This window comes from Zonotrichia albicollis, chromosome 17 (assembly GCF_047830755.1).
Source record: "Zonotrichia albicollis isolate bZonAlb1 chromosome 17, bZonAlb1.hap1, whole genome shotgun sequence".
Taxonomy (NCBI): domain Eukaryota; kingdom Metazoa; phylum Chordata; class Aves; order Passeriformes; family Passerellidae; genus Zonotrichia; species Zonotrichia albicollis.
The window spans coordinates 9,981,091-10,003,751 of record NC_133835.1 but is presented as its reverse complement, the minus strand read 5'-3'; the positions used below and the strand labels follow the sequence as shown (position 1 = coordinate 10,003,751).

Here is a 22,661-nt window from a genome sequence, read left to right as displayed (position 1 = left end):
CCTGCTCTTCAAACACACTTCTTTTGCAATGCTGCCTAACCACTGATTTCTCTGTTCCCCTTTGTTCCAGGATTTGATATGATGGAAGTTTTTGGCTTGGTAGAGAAGGAATATTCCTCCATTAAGGGCGTGGCCATGGAGCCCTTTGTGTTCAGCGGCTCCCGCACCTTCACCCTGTTCAGGGACATTCAGCTCACCCAGAGGACCAGGTGAGAGCACAGCTCTGGCTCTTGCCATCCTCATCCTCAGCCTCATGCCCTGTGCACAGCAAAGGAAGGTCATTCTGGGGAGGAATGGTGCAGCCCTGCTGGCAATTTCCAAATGAAATGATAAATACGATTAGCTAAATCAAACCATTGGTAGATTGAAAAAATAGCCAGAGGGTTTTTTACTTAATGTATTAATAAATAAACCCCTGGCTTTCCTCAAGATGAGTTGTCATGTAGAAATTAAGGGGACACAATAGTATTTATTATACATTCGTACAGCCAAACACTTTCACAGTACTGTTTTTGGTTTCTACAGAATCACTTTTTTCCAGCTTTTTATTTGCTGTGATGGACATGAGGATCATGTCACGTATGGACACTGCACCAGTCTTTAGGTATTCTGTCCACAGCCACCTGCATTTCAGGGATGGCAGTTTGAGGTCACATTTTCATCTTCAATCCCTTCTCCCAAATATCTCTGGTTTGGAGAGAGATCTTTGCTTTAGAAAATATCACTCTTGTAGCTGCTCTCTGCAGCCTGGGCTGCGCTGATGAGAGGGAATAACCATTAGCTCTGGCTTGTGGCTTGACCTCATTCCGTTGCATATGAAGCTTCTCCACAGGGTCCCAAGCAGGCCAGGCAGATCCTGTGACCTCATTCCTTTTTTATGATTATGAATCAGGAATGATCTGACTCCTGACATTCATTGCTACTTTGTTTAAAGCCTAATTACTGAGCCACTGACTCTGCTTAATCTTAGTTAAAGAGGCAAAGCTTCTTAGAGTAAACAGAGTGGGGGAGATTCAGAGAACCGTTTGGTCTAAATACTCAGGAAATGATGGGCAAATCCTTTTGTTCAGCTCTTATAGATGCCTTTCAAGGACACTATCCCTTCAGAAACTGAGTGAGAAAGAAAAAATCTTCTATTATTATTTTTGAATCAGTCCTAAAAAGATGCCTGATGGGCTGTGTTTATGCCGTGCCAATGTGTCCTGTTTCAGATTACAGGCGTGTTTCAGGCAAACCAATTTGACCTTCCCTTATTGCCTTGTATCCTCTCACTGTTGCTGAGCCTAAATCCTGCAGCTGGGATGGGGGGACCCAGAGGGGGCTTTGCTGTGGGCTCAGTGCTTATCCCTGAAGGGCATTTACACTGATTTAGGATAATTTAGAATCATTTAAGCTGGGAGAACCACGAGTCCAACTATTACCCTAATGCTGCCAGGTCTGCCACTAAACCACATCCCTAAGCCAAGAGTTTTGTGCCAAGGTTTAAAGATTTACCCCATGATATATGGCAACCATTCCTCCTTGAAGAGGAGACCTGGGGGAGTGCTTTGGAACCTGGCAGGGATGTTTTTTAAGCCTCCACTGAGCTCTCATCTCAAAAGCATTGGGGCTGCACTGGCTGTGGGCTTGGCATTCCCTGAGGCAGCTCTGGCAGTGATGGATTGACACCAGCTGCTCCAGCTGAGCATCCCCCAGGCACCAGGAGAAGCCCCACGAGGGCTCATCACTCACCACAGAGCTGTCCAGGCACAGCAGGTCCAGGCTCCTTCTGTTCATATCATCATCATCATCTCCTGGGAGCAAAGCCAGTCCAGTTCTGGCCCCTCAGGGAAGGATGTTGAGATGCTCGAGTGTGTCCAGAGGAGGCAACGAGACTGGTGAGGGGCTTGGAACACAAACCCTGTGAGGAACCACTGAGGGAGCTGGGGGTGTTTAGACTGGAGAAAAGGAGACTCAGAGGTGACCTGATCACTCTCTACAATTTTCTGAAGGGTGGTTGTAGTCAGGTGGGGTTGGTCTCTTTCTCCAGCCAGCACTGACAGAACCAGAGGACAGTGTCTCAAGCTGCATCAAGGGAAATATGGGTTGGATATTAGGAAAAAGTTTTTACAGAAAGGGTGATAAATTTCTGGAATGGGCTGCCCAGGAATGTGGTGGAGTCACCATCCTTGGGTGTGTTTAACAAAGCCTGGATGTGGCACTGGGTGCCAGGGTTTAGTTGAGATGTTTGGGCTGGGATGGACTCGATGATCTTGAAGGTCTCTTCCAACCTGGTCATTCTGTGAATCTTTGGCAGCCCCCGTGCCTAGCAAACACTGGGATGAAGCTGCAGGATGTTTCTGGGGGTTTAAATCACCAATGTTCCCTTGCTTTGTGCCGTTGCAGTGACGTCCACCTGTTTGCCATCCCACCTGAGCACACCATCGTGGTCCTGCTGCGCCTGCTGCCCGACACACCCAAGGAGCCCTTTGCCGTGTGGCAGGTCACGGATGAGGACTTCCAGCCTCTCCTGGGCGTTAACCTGGACCGTAAGATTCCTTGCTAAATACATGAAATTCGGGTGCTTCATACATCTTGCAAGCAGCAGGGCTCACCTGGAATGTTTTGATGGTTTCCATACTCAGCAGCAGTTTCTTGGGAAGGTTTGTTGTGGCTGCCAACCTCACATTTAAATCAGTGCATTTGGAAGACATGTTTTTATTTTTATTCTGCTTGGAGCATATTCTTTATTTTTACATATTGTTTAGAAGTACTACTGGATAACATAGGAAATCTTCCACCGTGTTTAAGGCTAATTCTTTACTGCTGCATATATGTGTGAAATCAATTTCTAAGCTGTTATTTGTCCTATCTTCCCTGCAGCCAGTAAGAAATCCTTGACCTATTTCAATCACGACTACAAGGGTGATCTACAGGAAGTCTCCTTTGATGAGCAGGAAGTGAAGAAGATATTTTATGGGAGCTTTCATAAGGTCCTTATCGAGAGAGGGAGAATTTTGGCTCATGATCTTACTCTGGTCAGGGAGTATCATTCAAACTGAGGGGTGATCATCCAACTGCTTTGCATCCTGGTTGTCAGGGAAGTGGCCAACCTCTTAGATATGCTGAAATTCATAACTGTAAAGAATTCAGGTGGATCTCATGATCAAAAAATGATTTACACATATTGATTTTTCTCTTTTCCCCCATACTCCAAAAACTCTTGTCGTTATAATCAGGAAAAATTGAAAAATAATTAGGTTTTTTAGAATTTTGGTAACCATTTAGTTTTGGTTGAAAGGAAAAGGGAATCCAGCCTTGTGAGAAAGCTACTTTATCACTCATAATAGGGTGGGGATTTGGCTTTCTATGTCCTTATAGCAAAGGGATTGCACTCAAATGAGCAACGAGCTCTTTCTGTGGGTATCTGTGGGCAGGTTCATTACTCACCTCCAGCAAGGCTTCTCCCAAGGAGAGGTGAGGGCATCAACAAGGGAAAGCACATACTAAACCTTACTCCTGAGCCCCCTCCATCCGCTCACTCATTAAAAACACCCCAGGTGTGCCAGCAGCGGGCTGGGGATGGGGCAGAAGGTGTTACTGTCAATAGGAGACCCCTTATCTCTCCACGGAGCTCCAACATGGCTTTGTCCTCCTGCTGCCCAGGTGCACGTGGCTGTGAGCCACTCCAAGGTCAAGCTCTACGTGGACTGTAAGAAAACAGGAGAGAAGCCCCTCAACACCCTGGGCAGCATCTCCACGGCTGGCTTCATCATGCTGGGCAAGGTGACGCGCACCAGAGGGCCCCGGAGCGGCTCCGTGCCCGTGAGTGCTGGATGTGCTGGCTGGGGTGGCAATGGGCAGGAGTGCCTCATCACCCTCATCTGAGCTCCTCCCCACACTGCTGGGCTGCTCAATGAGCTTTCCCAGCACTGGGAGAGCGTTTCTGTCCCTCGTGCCTTGGTGTGGGGACTGTGATGGGAGTGTATCCCATATGAGCTTTCTGCTGGCTGCATCCCCCGGGGCTGGGGCAGCACAGCTCCTGCCCTGGGATGCTGAAGCAGGAGAAGGGTTTGGGAATTGCTTCTGCAAGGAAACTTGGGCACATCAGCCCACACAGAGCGATGCTGGGAAATGCTGGTGGCTGGAGGCAGCAGAGCTGGGTGTGCCTCAGTCTCCAGTGTGTTTGGATTTGTCTATCCGAATACAAATGAGGGGAAAATAATCTCCAGTAGAGAGGCTCTTTATCAGCTTCTATTTGGGAAAAAATCCCAACCCATCAGGGAGTGCTGCCCTGTGGGTGTATCCTCACTGCTCCACACAGCTCTGCAGGGAGCTGCTCGCTGCCAGGGGACAGCAAAAGGGATGTGTGCACTCAGTGTCCTGGCCTGTGCACAGTCCTCAGGGAAAAACCACCCTTCTTCTGTCTGTCTGTTCCACTCTCACTCCCCAAAGCAGGAGTGTTAATTATGTGCAGAATCAGTTGCAAGTTCATCACTCACAAGGCTCTAGTGGGGCTGTAGCAAATCATTCACCACTGATGTGAAGATCTTGCTCCTTGGCCCTGCTTTTATATCTAGAAATCCAGGGAAAATGCCTCATCAGGTGATTTATAGCTCCCCTTGCCTCAAAGCAGCACCATAAAACCACTTTGTCCCATGTGCATCCCTGATTGCAAACTGAGAGGCAGAGGTCTGGGATACACCTGGAAAAAAGTGGAATTGCCAGTAAGAAATGGGATCTGCTGTGTAACAAACCAGGGGACAGTGTGTTCAATCAGTATTTACTTGTTTCCTAAAGAAATCCTCTGATAATTTGATCAAAACCTGTGGCCATCAAGGCAGGAATCTGTGCTTTCCTTGTCCCTCCCAAATTCTCTCTGCTAGCAGCTCAGCTAGACAGCTCTGGCCAAATAATAAACAGCCTTGTGCCATCCCTACTCCCACTGCCTTTCAAGCACAGCAACATTTCACATCTTCCACAGCTCTGCTGTCCTTGAGAAGACAGAGTGCCTCATTATTGGTTATCATGGAACCTTATTTAATTTAAGAAATCTTTAAATGCCACTTGATCTGCAGGGCTCATCTGTATCAGTAACCCTCCCTGGGCTGTACAGCTCTCTCCTTGTTAAATGCATGGAGTGAAAGAAAAAAAAAAGAAAAAAAAAAAAGATGAGAAATGGTGTCAAGGCAAGAAAAATTAATCTCTGCCTCATTATTTTGTTTGGCTTTGTGCAGTGTGTGCTTTTTTGTTAATCAGAATGGGAAGATGTGGCTGTTGCGAGGGAGGCAGTGAGAGAGCGGTTGGGGTTTCTGGGGAGGGGAATCACATCCCTGCCCTGGGAAATGCTGCTGCCACATTTCCCCTTCTCCCCATGCCCCCAAGGGGAGCAAATCAAAGTTTGCTTTCACATTCTGGTGCTGCTGAAGCCCAATTAGTTGAGAACCTGCTGCTATTGCAGGGCTGTGAGTAAATTGGAGGCGTGATGTGAAGCTGCTTTGTTGACTTGCTCAGCAAGACAGAGACCTGAGGACTTGTGGAACACTCAGTCTGAGGGTAGCTCTCAGGTTGTGGCTTTTTTGGGGTACAGTTATAATTGGGATCACACAGAAGATTCCTGCCAAATCATCCCTGAAGATTATTTTTATCGCTTGAACTTAATGAAATTTGGGGATGGGTGGTGGGAGCCAATGGCAGTTTGTTATCAAACTCTCTCTTTTTTCCCCCCAGTTCCAGCTGCAGTCTCTGCAGCTCTTGTGCAGCAGTGTGGGGGCAGAGCAGGACAGATGCTGTGATCTCCCTGCACTGGTAAGGCAAGGGGCACTGCTCTGCCCATTGACAGCAAGCTGGGGAGGGTGGGACAAGTCCATGGCACTGTAGTGACACTGGAAATTATTTTGATAGACTTAAGAGGGAAAGAATTTTTTTCCTCTTGGGAATAACATCGGCGTGTTTCTTGGTGAAGCAAACAAAACTATGTTTGTTTCAAAAAGAGTGAAAACTTCCAATCCTGGTGCAATGCATATTTTTCCTGCCCTGACAGTCCTAGAGCTTTGCTGCCACCTCAGCCCTGAGGCACAACATCCCCCACTCTTCCTTTCACTTCTCCACAAAGACACCTGCTGTATGGGGTGTATAAATATGTAGAAAGGAGAAAATTACCTTCCAATATGTGTTTTGCACATTGCAGGCAGGGCTGGCTCAATTTTTTTCCTACATTTGTTATTCAACAGAAAAAATAAAGCACTCGATTGCTCACAAAAATCTCTCAGTGGAGTAGAAAAAAAATTCTGCTTTTTTTCAAGTAAAAGATTGAATTTTGAAACACTGAGTGTTGTACTTGTGAGCCATCCTGCTCTTGCTGTGCAGCTGCTCATGACTGGTTTTGGCTTGATTTCATTTCAGAGGGACGAGGACACCTGCCCTACCTTGGCTCCTGCCTGTTCCTGCACTTCTGGGCACCCAGGCTTGCCAGGACCCCCAGGGCCCCCTGTAAGTCCACCCTCCCCTCCAGTGTATTGCAGGTGCTACTCTTCCTTCATTTTTTGTGGCATGTTGGGCATTGGGTAACGCTCCTGGGGCTCTGTGGGGTTTAAGAATCACAAAATTGTTCAGGTTGGAAAAGATCCTAAAAATCATCGAGTCCACTCATTAATCAGGGCTGCCAAACCCAGCTCTAAACCACATCCCCAAGAGCCACATCTACACTTTTAAATCCCTGCAGAAATGGTGATCCCACCCCTGCCCTGAGCAGCCTGTGACAACCCTTTTGGTGAAGTTTTATCCTCATGTCTAATCTAAACCTCCCCATGTGCAACTTGAGGCCATTTCCTCTCATCCTAACTCAAGGAGCTTTTCCAGGGCCAGGCTGAGAGTTTCCCTTTGGGTTTTGGATGGTGATGAAGTGGGGAGATGGAGAGTTGGCAGTGCAACAGCTGCAGCTGGGAGCAGGCTGAGCAGTCCCTGGTTCCACATTAATCCTCTTAGGAGAAGAGGACAGGTCACCCTCAGTGTCTGCAGAGATTTCATGGGTTGGAGGCTCTGAAATTCTCTGTAAATTTAAGGAAAAAACAACTCACAAAAAACTATAAAAATCTTCCTGTCTGGATCCATGTTAAATTGGAGCCAGTGAGTGTCTGTGTGGGTGGACAGTGTAAAGAGAAAGGGGAGACTTTGCTATCCTGTCTGTCCCCAAAGCTCCCTTTCTGTTCAGTGAATGTCACTTGCAAGAAAACCCTGAAGAAATGGGGGGGAAGAGAAAACAGCCATTACATCTGCAGTGTGCACAAGAAAAAGGGCACAAATTCTGCCCTATCCCTTATGGATGCAGGAAAGCTGTCATGGGCTTAAATCCCAGGAGAAAATATTCATGTTAAACACTGGGAAGTGTTAAAAAATTTGATTTTTGAAAATCTGGGGAAGGATATTTGATTTGCACCAGCCAGCTGAAACCTGACAGACAGTCTGTCCAGAGCAGCTCAGTTCAACCACTCCAGGTGCTTTTCTCCTGGAAAATAACCATAAATGGAAACATTTGCCTCCTTTTTCAAGTGAAATGGTCTCAGATCACCTCCTGCACTGATCTGTGGTTTAGCTATGAGTTCAGCTCTATGCAAGGAGAGTGCCTCATTGCAGAGTAATTACTTGCTCATTCCAGTGGAAGTTTAATTAACAGCACACTCCACTGTCAGAGTTTGCTCCAATATCCTAAGTGCATAATTAGCAGCTTGCATTGCCCTGTGGTTTAAGCATCTCCACAGACAACTCCTTAAAGAGCAGGACTCTTTAAAGCATTACAGGAAATTGGGTTTTGACACATAACCTTCTCCTCACACCACTGAACCCTTGGTAATTTGCTGCAGTTACAACAGCACTCACTGCTATTTTTAAAATTCCAGTTAGCAAGACATGTCCCACCTTGTATTTATCACTGTCCTTAATGAGTGTGTCTGACTAGATCCAGCTGGCTTCTGAAATGAGTTTCTGGGCACTTCTGAAGGCACCTTTCCCAAAGTTCCCTGCCTGTGCTTCTCAATTCAAATCCACGTGGTTTATTTTGGGTTCAAGAATAGCAACATTCAGATTAAGATGTCAAAAATTCACACAAAATGAGGTCATGCCAGGAGGTTGGTTTCTTCTCCTCACCCAGAGTTAGAGCTAAGCCAGGTTTCCCAGAGCCAGGTCTGTTCCTGATCTCAGCGCATGTCACTTCTCTGGGGTGGAGAGTGTAAAACCCAGCGGAATTCTATGATGAGCACCCCCTTTCTCCCTTCTCAAGTGTGTTCCCATGTCCATATGAGATGTCCCAGCATGAATCCACTCAGAGGGAGTTGAGGGGAGGTTAAACAGGTTGAAACTTCATCCTTCTCTGCTGGGAATAAATGCTGTGTTCCCAATGCTGGTCATAGGGGGACTGGGCTGTTACTTGCTTCTTCCCTTTCCCACATTTCCTGGACAAATCAATTAATTTTCTTTTTGTCTCTATTTGTTTTGAGCTGTGTGGGGCAGGAAACCCTTTTCAGAGTGGGGCAGTGAAGAGCACACGGTTCTGTCCCCCAGGTTCCTGGTTACAGTGCAATAAATGTGATGATGTTCTTTGTGTCCCACTGGCAGGGCAGCCCTGGCAGGAGAGGACCTCAGGGGGAGCAGGGGGAGCCAGGACCCAAGGTGAGTCCTTAGGCTGGAGGTTATCTCCCTGCACCAAACAGAGTCCTGACAACACACAGAGGAGAATGGGATCACTTATTATTAATTAAATGCTCAGTTGGGCTTTGGAGATTGAGATGATGAGCCTGATTGTGCTGAATTAATGCACTGAACATGGTCAGCAATGTCCTCTGAAAGCAGCTGTGCTGTGACAGGGTCAGGCTTTGTGCTGTGACAGATCTCCTGACCTGGGGCAGAGCAGCTTGAGGAGGGAGGCAGAGAGGGAACACAGCCCTGAGGTGGGCATGAGGAGTGGCTGGGGCTGAATCCCCCAGCCCTGGGACTGTAGCAAACCCTGGTGCAAGAGTTCACAGCTCCATGGATCAGCACAGGGCAGAGCCAGAGCAGAACACTGGTCCCATTTTTGGGATGGCATTTGGGAAAGCAGCATGGCTGCAGGGGAAGGATTTGGGGAAAGGACACAGATCTCAGAAATGGGCTAAAGAACATGGCTTTTTGCTCTCTGACCAGCTTGAATAACAGGAATCACTGCTTGGGAAGGTGAATTGTGCTCTGCTAAGCACCCTCTGCATCTTTGCTGTCTGCTCTCATGAAAGATGGACCAAAATCCTGGACCTAAAACACAAAGGCAGCTGAGGTTACTGGAGATGCCCTCAGTGCCCCAGTTCAGTCTTGAATCCTGTAGATGGCTCATGCTGACCCAGGCTGTGCAGTGCAGCCCATGAGGAGAGCAGTCACCAACCACTCCCTTCCTCTATGATTGTTTCCTTGTTTTTGGTTTCAGGGTGAGCCAGGCCCCCCTGGACAAGTGGGACCAGCAGGTCCCAGTGGCCAGCAAGGCTCTCCAGGCTCCCAAGGAATCACAGTTCAGGGCCCTGTGGTATGTGACCTCTTCCATTGCCCTTTTTCTGTCACTCACTCACTCTTCCCAGCTAGAACCTGTCAGGAATGGGTGTCAGTGCTGTGATTTATGTGTTTACATCACCCTCACCAGCAGCTGAACAGCTGCAGAGGGAGAAATGACAATCAGTGGGTTTATGCTGACAAAGCCCTGCACTTCATCATTGTGGCCAAAGCCTGCTTTTGTCCAGACTCCCCTTAATGGGCTTTTATTTCCAGCAGCCCAGTGGGGTCCCTTCCAACTCAGGATGTCCTATGAATATTCAGACATTTCTCTTCCCAGTGATCATCATTGCTTGGCAGGCAGCAGTGGCAAGGGCTGCCACATGTCTGGGATGGCAGAGTCCCTGTGCACATGCTGTGGCTGTAAATTACCCTGGAACACTGCAGGGAGCAGGAACAACCTGGGACATGCATGTGGAGCAGCAGGATGCTCTTTGCCTTAAAGGGTTCTGCCACACACCCAACTGCGTGCTTCTGTTTTAATCCAAGGGGCCACCAGGAATTAAAGGAGAGAAAGGAGACACTGGAATCCCTGGCATGCAGGTAATGGTGAACACCACTCCATCTACTTGTCCCAAAGATTTGCCCATCTTGTTTGGTTTTGGGGTTTTTTTTGGCTTTTTTTTTTCTCTTTTTCTTTCTTTTTTTTTTTTTCGTTTTTTGTTTTGTTTTTTGGTGGTTTTTTTGGGTTTTTTTTTTGTTTTTTTGTGGGTTTTTTGTGGGTTTTTGGTTTGCTTGGTTTTGTTCTTTTTTCTAAGTAACTACTTTAAGCAAGTCTGAAAAGTTGTTGCTCTTGTCTGCTTGGGACCTGTCTGTTATTTTGGAATGCCATCACTTTCTCAAGGAAACTGAGTTTTAGAGAGATAGACCCATCTGGAATCTGGATATGATGGAATTAAAGCTGGGGTAACAGTCTTTGCTCTATGTAATGAATAACTCTCTCTCTTCTTTGACCTTTCTCTTCTGTCCTCTGTTCCAAGATGGATTAGGGCAGTGATAATTAGATGCTGACTTTACCCAGCATTTCTGATTTACAGGGCATTCCTGGTGTGCAGGGAGCTCCGGGCAGGGATGGACTTCAAGGTGCAAAGGTAAAACACCTCATCCCTGAGATTTTGTGCATGGGTGCCTAAAAATCTGCTAGGAGCATCCTAGCAGAGACTCAAAACATCCCAGTGCACTCAGTGCAGAAGTGAATGGTCTTTTCACAAAGCCATTATGGGGGAAAAAAATGGGATCATTTCAGGTTTGGCCAAATTTGAGCAGATTCTGTCCATCTTGCTGCTGGACAGATGCTTCTCTTACCCATTTTAGCAAATTCCTGCTAAAAGCAGCACATGGAAAAGCATCTCACTGCTGGTGAGGTTTCTCAGAATCCTCTTGTTAGCAAATGACTGGATTTGCTTTGCAGGGGGTGAGGGGACTCGAGGGCACAGCTGGGCCTCCAGGACCTCCTGGACCAAGGGTGAGTACTCCCTGTGAGCGATGCACTCTGAAATCTGCTCCTCAGCAAAGTTTGTGTGCTTTCACCTGGGAGAGTCAGGGCAAACCCCCTTCCCAGGGTACCACAGGGAGCACCTGGCACATGGGGCAGGTGCCTCCTTTCCCTGCCACCCTCAGTGTAAGAAGAAAATCCTTGGCTTCCTCTGGAGAGTCCTGAGGAAGCTTCATGCCAGCCAGGAGATTCTCATTGTGCTGTGTTAGCTTTCCTGACACTGCTGTTTTCCAACTCTTGGTTGAGTTTGAGGGGATTTGGTTTGCTGGGTTGAAATCAGCAGAAGCTGGAGGATGCAGGCAGTGTGAAAGGTTTCCCAGATCACTGCCAGTATCTGCTGCCAGGGCTGGATGTAGATGGGTGTGCTTGCACTCTGTCATGCCCAGGGCAGCAGAATTTAAGATCTGTTGATTCACACCTCCTAATTGGAAGGCACCACAGGAACACTTCATTTTACTTGGGAAATTGAACCAAATTTGGGGTTAGTTGATGGCTGGTGGACCTGAAAAGTTACTGATTCTCACAACTGAATCTCACAGCTGAGTCTCACTGCTGAGTTACAAGGAATTTGGCAGTGGTTGTGCTAAGTTATTTATAGGAGCCAAGGTTGAATTAGGCTCATAACTTTGACTTGTTCATCCTGGGAATATGTGGAGCTGGCAGCAGTGAGCCTCAGCTTTTTAAATATGAGGAAAGCACTGTCACCTCCAGAGCAGGCTCTGAAAGCTGTTCTGGTGCTGCCTTGAAAACTTTTCTCATTTTCACTGTTCAGAAAAGTTGCTAATATCTACTGAATTCAAAAGTAATAGCTGGAAAATTCTAAAACAAAGTTGTTTCTGCTAGTTGGTTTTGGCTGGTTTTTTTCTTCCTTTTATGGCTCCAAAAGGCACAGAAAGCTCACAAAGGGGAGATGACCACAGAAGGCACTTCCCACTCTCTAAGCTGCTGCTGGTGTTGTTAAGTATTAGAGGCCAGCACAGGTTTTAAAGGAAAAAGAAAACCATGTGGTATTGAGAGGCTGGAGAAGAGGGTTGTGCTCTAGGCTATGTCTAAATCTGAATATATAATGGAAGATCAAAAGCCTGTAGGGTACAAACTACACTGCAGTTTGTTGGCAAAACTCAGCTTTTCTGGCTTGGCCATAATTGAGATGGTGATGGGAAATGATGTGAGCATGACTCACGCACAATGAGCTTTGAACAGTGAGTTTGTGGCTGGACAGGAAACTTGAGGCTGCTGTTCCCTTGCTTGAGTCCTCTGAACTCCCACCAGGGGTGCCCCTGGAGCCCTTGAACAGAAAAAGAAAGTTAGTGAATAACTGGATTGTTAATCTGTAATGTCTGCAGGGTTTCCAAGGAGCCACAGGCACCCGAGGCAGCAGTGGTGAGAAGGGACCTCCAGGTGATGTTGGGCCAACAGTAAGTTTCTGCTTTTGGGTCTCAATGAAGGCCAAGACATGGAATAATTGAATGGGAATGAGCTGTTCCCACAGCAGCTCTGCCTCAGAGTCTGAAAAATTGTTTAAATTCACGCTCATCCTTCTTAAGGAGATGTCTGGGCATTCAAAGCCCAGGCTACTGATCTGTTGATAAAGCATTCAACAAATCCCAGCTCCCTTTGCCCTCTGCAGATTCACCTGCTACACAGAATCTAAACAGATTTCTGGTGTAAGATTCTAGAACAAAGCAAGAAAGTCACTCATGAGCTGGAGCAGCCAGCCTTGGGCTTGCAGGTGAAACCACAGATCTAAATGTCACAGGAATTTCTTCTCCTCAGATGTTAGAAACCGCCTATCCTGCTGGGAAATCTGTTCTTAGACTGCACCTGAGAAATTTCTGCATCCCTGTTGATGGTGCTTATCCCACTGCTCCAGTTACTGATTTATTACTCTTTTATTTAAAAACAAAGTGTTTGAGTATGAATTAATACTTTTAAGTATGGACTTAAAGCTCTTAAAATCACTGCCATGAGGTCAAGGAAACAACAAGAGTGTAAGGAACAATCATTGTGCTCCCATTAAAGTAACCCACACCCCCCATTAATTTATTTGTTTGGTTTTTTTCTGTTCTTCCTTCCTTAGACTTATTTATTTTTATTTTTTTTTTCTACAGGGACTGCCAGGTCCCAAAGGAGAAAGAGGAGAGAAAGTGAGTTTTTCTGATGCTGGGTGATCTTGTCAGTGCATCATACCCTCAAAAGACTGGGTGTGATAACCTGGATTGCAACTTTTACTTACAATTATGAGCCAAACCTCTCCAGTGTTGGTTGTACCTATTGCTTTTTTCCTTTCACCTGCACAGGCTGGGCTGCTGGGGTATAAATAATCCCACAGCAGTCAGGAGCTCCTTAGTATCACTTGCAGTAATGAAGCAGAAGCGATGCAAATGCAAAACTATTCTTTGCTGAGAAGGGAAAAACCAAACACACTTGGCTCCACTTTGTTCTGGTTTAATGTGTTGCCAAAGGGGAGTCATTTGTCATAATCATTGTCTGTGCCCCAGTACAGACCTTGGCAGCCAGGACATCCACACTACCTTGGAAGGTTCTTTTGTTGGGAAAAAAGGTTTTTCAAGTTTTTCTCATCCTGACTTCTGGTTAAATCAAACTACCATGACTTTCTAGGAGTCATTGCCAAGAGTGACATGCAAATTTTTCTTCGGACAGGGATGAGGTGCTTTTGTCTCAAGTTAATGCTTCAGAATTATAATTTTTAAGAGCATTCTCCTTCCAATCCCACCAGTTTTTCCTTTTCTAGACTTTTTTTTTACACTGAAATTTTTGTTTCCCCCTCCTTTGGGTGTTGAACAGAGCAGTTTTTAAGCCTGGATTATCTGCACTGTGATCCAGCCAGAGATGTATGTTTTATAAACAGTTCTGGAAGCAGGTGCATTAGGCATGAATTTTCACAGTCAGTGTTTATTTTTAAGCAGGTTTTTGCATTTTAATCGCTTTTCCCTACTTCACTAAAACTTTCTGAAGGGCCCATGATATATGATTTATTCAAAATACAGTAAGAATCAATATTCATGGAAGATGGAGTCAAAGATAGGAAGTTGTAATATCTGATCATACTAAATGTTTTACATATCACAGAACATTGAGTTATAGACTTAGCATCTTTTCTGATAAAATTTGAGAGTGAAATTTGCTCTCCCTTTTTTGGTAATTGTTTAGATTCGGTCTGGTCCTTTTGATGTGCAGAAGAAAAGCAATTATTGATGTTTCCAATTTCAATTTTCTGGTTTCAGAGCTTCTTGATAAATAAATAGAGCTGCATTTCACAGTAATTAATATCTCTGGAACTCAAGCTGAGAAAATGAATGGGCTGAAAGCTATCATGCATTATGAGATTGATCCTTTCTAAAATATATTAATACTTCATTTTTAAAATTTTTTTTAATAATTCATTTTAGGGGGAACCACAGTCTTTGGCCACCATTTACCAGCTGGTTAGCCAGGCCTGTGAGAGGATGATCCAGAGTGAGTAAAACCAACCCAGCTCCTGAGTCTGCTCGTGTGGTGATGGGACAAGGGGGAGTGGCTTTAAGCTGAAGGATTTGATTTATATTAGATATGAAATTGTTCCTTGTGAGGGTTTGGAGGCCCTGGGACAGAGAAGCTGTGGCTGCCCCATAAATGGGAATGTTCATGGCCAGGTTGGACAGGGCTTGGAGCAACCTGGGATAGTGGAAGGTGTCCCTGCCCATGGCAGGGGGTGGAACAAGATGAGCTTTAAGGTCCCTTCCAACCCAAACCATCTGTGATTCTATGATCCTATGACTCTCCAGAAGTGGAAAAGCAGAGGAGAGACATCCTGAAGCTGCAGTGATCCCAGCAGCTCCATCGCCAGCAAATGTCCCATCTCAGGCTCCAAGCACTACTTTGGCTTTATCGGGTGGTATTAGCACAGAAAAGACCTGTAAAACATTTATTTGCAAAACCTTTGGTGTTTTGCAAAGCCTCCTTTATTTCTTAAATGGAAAAGCTTGAAACTAATTTGATATAAATTATTCTTTCAGCAATATGTGCTGATTCCTCCTGAGACGAGGCAGGTTTGTAAAGCTCCTGTGCTGTGATGTGCAGAGAGAAGCACTGCCTCGTCCAAGGTCAGGCAGCAAAGTCATCACTCAGCTGCCCATCTTCATCTCCTGCCTTTCTCAGTTTGGACTGACAGCTTTTCAGCACTAGCTGATCATTTCAAGTACCTTTTCAGACAAAATCCTTTGATTTTTATCTCTCTTCTGAATTTCTCGGCTAAGGAAATGTTTATTTTCTCTCCTGCCTTCCTCAGCTCATGTGTTGAAATTTGATTCATTCATACATGAACATGCAAGGAAGCCGGTTCCCATGTGGGAGGAAAGGTTAAAACCAGGAGAACCAGGACCACCAGGTCCTCCAGGCCCACCTGGGAACAGTGGAGAAAGAGGAGAAAATGGCAGCCCTGGGCAGCCAGGCAAGGATGGGTATCCAGGAGAGAGAGGTATGGACAGAAGTGTTCATATGCACTTTTCACTCCATCTTTGGTACTTTAACTAAACATCTCAGTGCCTCAAGCAGCACTGTATAGATAATACATGATATTGTCTCATTTCATTGCTGTTTTCCTTTTGGACTTCTCCATTCTAGGAAGGGGCACCCAAATTATAGATCTCAACAAGCAGGGAGAATCAAGATGCAGCCCACTATTTTCAAGCTTTGAATGGAAGGAAAGGCCATTTTAGCACCATTTGTAGGTTTGGGGGGACGGAGAGTTTAATTTTAGGGGGCAGGAGGCTTTTGCTACAAAAAAAACAAGTTATTTGGGTGAAGACATGGTGGTGGAACAGATCAGCTTTGGGCAGAAAGGAGGAGCATTGGAAAACGCTGATGGAAGGCATGAGGCAGCTGAAACAATCTTCAAAGGGGAAGTTTCCGGAGCAGTAGTTTCACAATGAAAGACTCAGACATAACTAAAGAAATGGATTAATATGATCTCTGAAGTGGCCTCAGTTATTGCACATGAATGAGTAAAAGGTGGGAAGATGTTTTGCTTGGATTTGCAGACAACGTTTGTCAGTGGTTCAAGTAATTGTCTGTCAAAATAAAAAGAAAACCATTGGTTTCAGCAGTGTCCTAACACCTCAGAGTAACTGGAAATATTCTGTTTAACTCCTTCCTCCTGCAGTAGTCAGTCTTGGCTGGTATCTGCAGGGCTCATCAAAATGTCACTTCAGAGAGAAGGGAGTAACAACAGATTTTTCCAGCCTGTCAAGCAGGAGAGGGCAGAAGACAGATCTAGTGAAAAACCACCTGAAGGACATGGCTGATCAAAATATTTTCATCTTAAAATAATGAAAAAATCATATTTTGTCAAAATGTATCTGTTTTCTCTGAGAGGTACTAGTTTCACAAGTAATTTAACAGGAAAATATCAATCCTAGCTAACCAGCACCCGGTCAAAGAGACAGCTCAGCTTTGTGATTTCTTTGATCCACATGAAGAGCACAGAGGTGGGCCTGACCCTCAGGCTGGTGCAGAAACAGTATTGCTCTGAATTTCTCTGTAAAAAATGTTCATTCCCACCCCTTTGGGGCTGCAAATCTGTGTTGCTTGGATCAAAGGAATCAGTGCCCTGCTGGTCAGAGCAAGAGTAGGTGCCCAGAGTGAATGAAAGCAGAAGGATGTTTCTCAGTGTTGCCAAGGGTTGTGACTCCTCTTTGAGTCATGGAGAGACCGCAGGAGCCTCAATTCAGGGTGAAATTAGACATACAGTGAAGCAACACTTATCTCTTATCTGTGAATAGGTGCCCCAGGGCCCAAAGGAGAGAAAGGGATGTCTGGAGCCAGCGAGGAAGGGAGCCAAGGACCCAGAGGCAGAACAGGTAGAGTGACCCCAACTTCTGTCTATTGATCCAGCAAGGCCATGGGATGGCCAGCAGCTCTCAGATTCAAAGCATCATCCAGCTGAAGGACCTCTGTGCTGGGGCTGGACTCACCTTCCCACCACAGCCCTGTTGGCAGCATCCTCAATGGTTTCCTCTCTGCTAAAATGCAAGAGATTATTCCAGGCAGCTTCTTCCCTCTGGTACCCATTCCCAGGGGATGATGTGTTTTGAGGACATGAGACACATCCAGGGAGTTTTAGTTTTGCTGCCTTTTTGCATGCACGACAAGATGCTCGGGGGATAGAAGCTCTGAAAATTCAGCTCGTGGAGCATGAGGTTTGTGAGTAATCTGTGAGGATTTGGTGTACTCCTCCACCCTGATCCCTGCTCTTGGGATCTGTGGGAAGTTTGGCACTGGCATAACAAACCAGACACTGTCAAAAGAGTGTGGTCAAACACATTCTTCTTCATTTAATTGTCCAGAGTTGAGATGTAAAGACACAAACCCCAATGATTCTGGGGTGGATCCTGGGGTTAAGGCGATTCTCTGCTTTAACATGTAGGTGAATTTAGGGTTCTCATAACCAGGTTCCATTTTTAACCAAGCTGTGCACCCTTAAGGTCAAGAATACTGGGATTCAGGTACTGGGATCCAGAACAGGTTTTCCAAGAGGCAGATCCTCTTTATCCACCAAAATGAGGAAACTATGCTCAGAAAATTACCTGCCATGTAGGATGGAGGAAAATACAGCAGAGGTATTACACTGCTAAAGCAGATGTGCTACAGCTTTCTGTGCTTCTCCTTCTGCAGGCCCACCAGGAGAGGTTGTGCAGGGGAAACCAGGTCCCAAGGGCATCCCTGGGAGTGTTGGTCCTCCAGGTTTCCCTGGTGCCAAAGGGCAGCCTGGGCAGCCTGGGCAGCCGGGGGGCTGTGATATCTCTGGATGTTATGAGGCTGATAGAAGAGGTAAGTCCTGGCTATGTCAGTGCAAAGTGATGATTTTATGGCTGTCTCTGATTACTTCTCTTGAGCCAGCAGAGACCTCTGTTGATCCTTCAGGCACCATCAGTCCTGCAAAGCCTTCTCTGCAGAGCAGTCAGGGTGATTGCTGTGCAAACCATGTGGATAAAAGCCAGCTCCATGGGCTGCTCCTTCATGGATTAACACATAATGCAGCACTAGCCAAGCAGGTGGGGAGGGATCATGGGGGATCAGTTCTTCATGTCCTCAGCAATTGTTTCCATGGGGGATGGAGAGAGGGACAATTCCTCAGTTCCTACATTTGCATTTCATGGAGGCTCACTGGGAAAAAGACCTGGGTGATGAAGAAATTCACTGGCACAGAACAAAAGGTTTACAAGGGAAAGGAATTAATTCTGTGCCATTCCTTCTCAGACCCTGACACTGATTTATTCATTTGCTCAGTGGCCTCATCCTTTCCACACACAGATTTTGTCCCCTGATGGCTGGGGCGGAGGCAGCTGAAGACATTGCTTTTCCCTGGAAATCTCTGGAAGAAAACTCCACAACTCCAAAAGAAGCAGCAAACCAAACAGCAGATGTGCTATGTTTTTTTAATGCCCCATCATTTCTGTATGGACAAGTCAATCAAACTCCACAGCCACAGCCTGTGTCTGGCTGAGCTGTCTGTCTGCACAACTGCAGTGCTCCAACTCACATCCCACAGCAGGAAAAAGGCACAGCTGGACACTCAGGCTGACAGACTTGTAAGAAAAAGAAATACTGTATTGAAATGCTCAGAAATAACAGATAATTTCTGCCCATTTGTCCGCTTGTGGTTTCTTATTGTCAGTTGTTGTTCTGTGTCCCCAGCACAGTGAAAAGCAGCACCTCATAACCAAAGAAGCAAATCCACTGGAGCACAGCTGCATTTTCTGTTGGCTGCCAAGGTAACAAAGTCTAGCACCATCTTGGCTGTTTCTGCTCTTGGCAGAATGCTGATGGTTTCCTCGCTGGGGTGTTTTGTACACAACCATTGCAGCCAGAGATCACCTCACTGTGATGTGACAAACCACTGCTCATCTCCCCTGGGGCTTGGTAGCTCAGGCAAAGCCTTACATGAGTCACAGCCCTGTGCTGAGAGGAGCTGGAGATTACCCTGCTGCTTTTCCCACATCTCCCTCCTGCAGGCTGAGTAGCTACTTTGCATTTTATCAGGTGGAATATTGAACAGCTCTGAGTCTGGCTTTTACCCATATAACATGGAGGTAATTGTTGTGTTACACTCCCTTCCTTGCCATCAGCTGAGATGTGTCTGCAACAAACCATGCAGATACTGATAAAAATGTTCCTCCTTCTTTGCAATCACTGCTTCAGGCTGTGCTGGATCATTGTCTGCAACCTGCCCCTGCTTCAAAAACAAACCTTCCTGAACTCTGATTAAACCCTAAGCCTAAAGCATCGGTACAGATTTTTCAGAGCTGTTAACAGGTAAAAAATGGAGCATCATGCACATTCCTCCACATTTATTCTGGATGTGTAATTGCTGCAGATACATACAGGCTGGCAGCCTGGTGTTCATACAGCCAACCTTTGAAATCTTAGCAGCAAATACATCACACTTAGAGAGTAGATTGTCACATCAATACCAAGGAGAAAGAGGTTTACCTTAAGAGAACTGACTTTTTTAGACAAGGAGTCCAAATATTATTTCTTCTTGTCATTAAGAAAAGATCCTATGGAGTTAAGAAATTCTGCTAAAGGAATATTGGAACATGTCAGACTTGTGTGGGAGCCAACCTACAACAAAAGTCAGATAAGATATGGTTAGTGCATCCTGTAAGAATTTAAAGTTGTCCTTGGCTTTATGTGTGTTCATTCTCTAGAAACTCCCAAGAATTAATATTTTCACTATGACATACAGTCCCTCTGAAAAATGTAGGAAAATGCATAGAAATACCATTCTGATGGAAGTAACATTTCTGTTCACTGTGCAGCTCTCCAGAGTTGCCTTGACATATAAAATTGAAACCTTTCAGCTCAGAAGAAGTGTTGCTGCAGACAACAATCAGAAGAAAAAGGAGAGGTCAGAGGAGCTGAGGGTTGCAGCACAGCAGGAACAGTGTGTTGGAAGAGACACCTGCACAGGAACACCCTGCTCAGGTGTTGGGAGTTGGAGTGTTTCTGTTTACACAGGTCAGAGCTTTGGAACTGTGCTTTCCAGATTCCTTGGAGAAAAAAAAATTAAAAAACCAAAAAACAAAGCCAAACCTACAGCAAGTTGGTTCAGAATGGTTCTGAATTTAGCACTAAATATAAACTCCAAAGCTGTGATAACTGGCCAGTGAAAGCAATGGGCAGAAAATTATTGCCATGAAATGCTCACAAAGTGGGTAAGGTGAGCAGTACAATGAGAAACATCTGCATTTCCAGGTTATTCTGCTTCCTTTCTGACTTAAACCAGTGCAGCCAAATTCCCAGTCCTGAACTTGCTGTTCTGCCTCCTGTTAAAATTAGTAACCACAGGTGACTTGAAACAGAGCTCCTTTATGTTTCTTTATGAACTGTTTTTGGAAATTGCTCATGTCCCCTCTCTGCCTGTCTTGGGATTTGATCTATTTTGGTGGAATTTCCAGTGACATTTGCTTTTGTCTGGTTATTTCAGATCCAACAGCAACAGTCAGACTTTAACAAAATTGGGCCCCAGCAGGGCTATTGATTAGGAGAGAGACAACCTGCACAAATAACTCATCCATTTATCTTCCTAAACTTTATCCCATGAGTGGTTTTATTTACTTGAAATCAAGGATATTTAGTCCATGTAGTGTCACAGAGCCTGTGCCTGTGCTTTGCAACCCAATTCCTCAAGCCAAGGAGCTTTTCTGCTGAGAGATTTTAGGCACTGAGGGTTTGACCCACCTGGTGTGGGTGGATTCTGCAGGGGCTGAGGACCTTTCACTGATAGATATTTTTGCAAGAAGCATTTTTTGAGGTGTTATCTCTGTCTCAGGAGTAAGATACAACCACTGGAGTAACCAGCAATGCTGTTAACAAGCAGCAGAGCTTGTTATGGCCTTTCTCCATGACTCAACAGCTTGGCTGGATCAGAATTAAAGGGCTGGAAAGACAGAGATACCCTGGGAGTGGATAAAGTGTCATTAATGGACATCACTGCAGTGGGGGAGAGCCAGGTGGGGCTGTTATGGGGGTGTTTTCCTTAGGACTGCACATGAATCCTACCTCTCCCATCTGCATCTCTGCCTGTCTCCCTCCACACCAGCGAATTTCCTTGAGCCAAATTGCTTGATAAATGTCTAGAGAAACTTTTCCAAAAGGGAGGTGTTATAAGCTGTGTGGATTGGCTCATTGGGGAATGAGATGGAAATCAGCCCTGGAAATGCTGGGGAAATGGGGATTACACAGCTCATCCTACCAGCCAGCTGCAGATAAAACACCCTGCATCCTCTGTGGCTGGGAAGGTGATCTGGACAAAGTGAGCATTAGGGAAGCAGGAGAAAGGAGATGTAGGGAAAAACAGAACAATGGAGGTAACTGAGGTTGTTACAGCCAGTTTTGTTCCATTCATGCCCCAAGGATCTGTACTGGAGGGAAAGCATCAAACACCATGGTGAGGATTCAATCACTCCTGCACAAGTAAAACAGAAAAAGATCAACATCCGTATCTGCTGTCTTTGATGCCTTTGGGGTCTCTGAGCTTAGTTTTGCCCTCCTGGAAGCTGAAAACCATTCACTTAGCTCTGAATCTCTTCCAAGACATTTTAGGGCTCTTGTTGTGTCCCACTCTTGCTTCCTCACTCTTTTTCTGATGTCAGCTTGTTCACTCAAGTCCCGGGAATCAATTCTGAGCCGGGAGCATTACAAATGCCAACAGTCTGGCTGCATGCATTTTCCTGGAGTCTTTCATATGCTAAAACCTCTCTTTGTGTTCCAGGGGTTTGAAATAGCACAATTATTCATTATTCTACAGTTATAGTCTGGTTCATGTCCCAGTTTTATTCCAGTTTCTGATCACTGAATCCTATGGAGGGATAGCATCCTCCTAAACAACTTCTAAGATAGGAATAACCTGCCTGAGAAAGAGCAGTAGATGTTGTTTCCTAATTTCTCCCCTTAGACTTTGAAAGGAGGCACGTGAGAAGCAAAACCAAGAATTTATTTGAACTTTAACCTGGGGAACTGCTTATGCAACATGTGAAGAAACGTAGTTCTCAGTGTATGAAAACTGATGTGACATTAAAGGAGAGGATGCAGGGACCTGCCCTATGCCAGCTTCTCTCCAGACACCACTAACACCTCTGGAAATGGTTTCAGCTGTCACTCCTCATCTTGTCCCTCCAAACCCGATGATCCTGCAGTGGCACTGACTCCTCAAGGACACAACCACACCCTGAGCCCTCCTGATCACACCTGGTACCTCTGATGTGCTAATGCAGCTTTTTCCTGCTCCCCCTCCTGCATGGCAGGGCCATTCTGCCCTGGGTTTCTTGTCCTGCTCTGCTGCAGTTGAAGTGCCACACTCCCCTTGAGACACTGCCCCTCACACAGTGTGCCCTGGCCATGACTTTGGGCAGAAAAGGTGAAAATTGGAGATGAGTTCTTTGCTGTGAGCAAAGGACAGCCTGTGCCTGTCCCTGCTGAACTGCCCAGTATGTCACCTTGAACATTTGGCTCTTATTCAGTCCTCAAACCTTTATCAGTTCTCCTGGTGCCTCCAAGCCATTCCCTGCTGCCCCTAGGGCCCAGCACAGCTCTGTCAGCCTGGACACCCTGG

The 22,661-nt window shown here is 45.8% G+C and overlaps 1 protein-coding gene across 1 annotated transcript in view; it reads left to right on the top strand.

Annotated features, from left to right (window-relative positions):
- The window catches only part of COL20A1 (collagen type XX alpha 1 chain), a 54,796-nt gene extending 35,254 nt beyond the window's left edge, over window positions 1-19,542 (top strand). The window contains exons 23-40 of the mRNA XM_014268475.3: window positions 71-209; window positions 2,386-2,528; window positions 2,863-2,972; window positions 3,646-3,804; window positions 5,710-5,787; window positions 6,385-6,471; window positions 8,593-8,646; window positions 9,431-9,526; window positions 10,039-10,092; window positions 10,587-10,640; window positions 10,961-11,014; window positions 12,391-12,462; window positions 13,156-13,191; window positions 14,458-14,524; window positions 15,336-15,524; window positions 16,828-16,905; window positions 17,720-17,875; window positions 18,359-19,542. Coding sequence (XP_014123950.2) covers window positions 71-209; window positions 2,386-2,528; window positions 2,863-2,972; window positions 3,646-3,804; window positions 5,710-5,787; window positions 6,385-6,471; window positions 8,593-8,646; window positions 9,431-9,526; window positions 10,039-10,092; window positions 10,587-10,640; window positions 10,961-11,014; window positions 12,391-12,462; window positions 13,156-13,191; window positions 14,458-14,524; window positions 15,336-15,524; window positions 16,828-16,905; window positions 17,720-17,875; window positions 18,359-18,372 — 1,640 coding nt within the window. The 3' untranslated portion in view covers window positions 18,373-19,542. The remainder of the gene's footprint in view (window positions 1-70; window positions 210-2,385; window positions 2,529-2,862; window positions 2,973-3,645; window positions 3,805-5,709; window positions 5,788-6,384; window positions 6,472-8,592; window positions 8,647-9,430; window positions 9,527-10,038; window positions 10,093-10,586; window positions 10,641-10,960; window positions 11,015-12,390; window positions 12,463-13,155; window positions 13,192-14,457; window positions 14,525-15,335; window positions 15,525-16,827; window positions 16,906-17,719; window positions 17,876-18,358) is intronic.
- The last annotated feature ends 3,119 nt before the right edge of the window (window positions 19,543-22,661 follow it).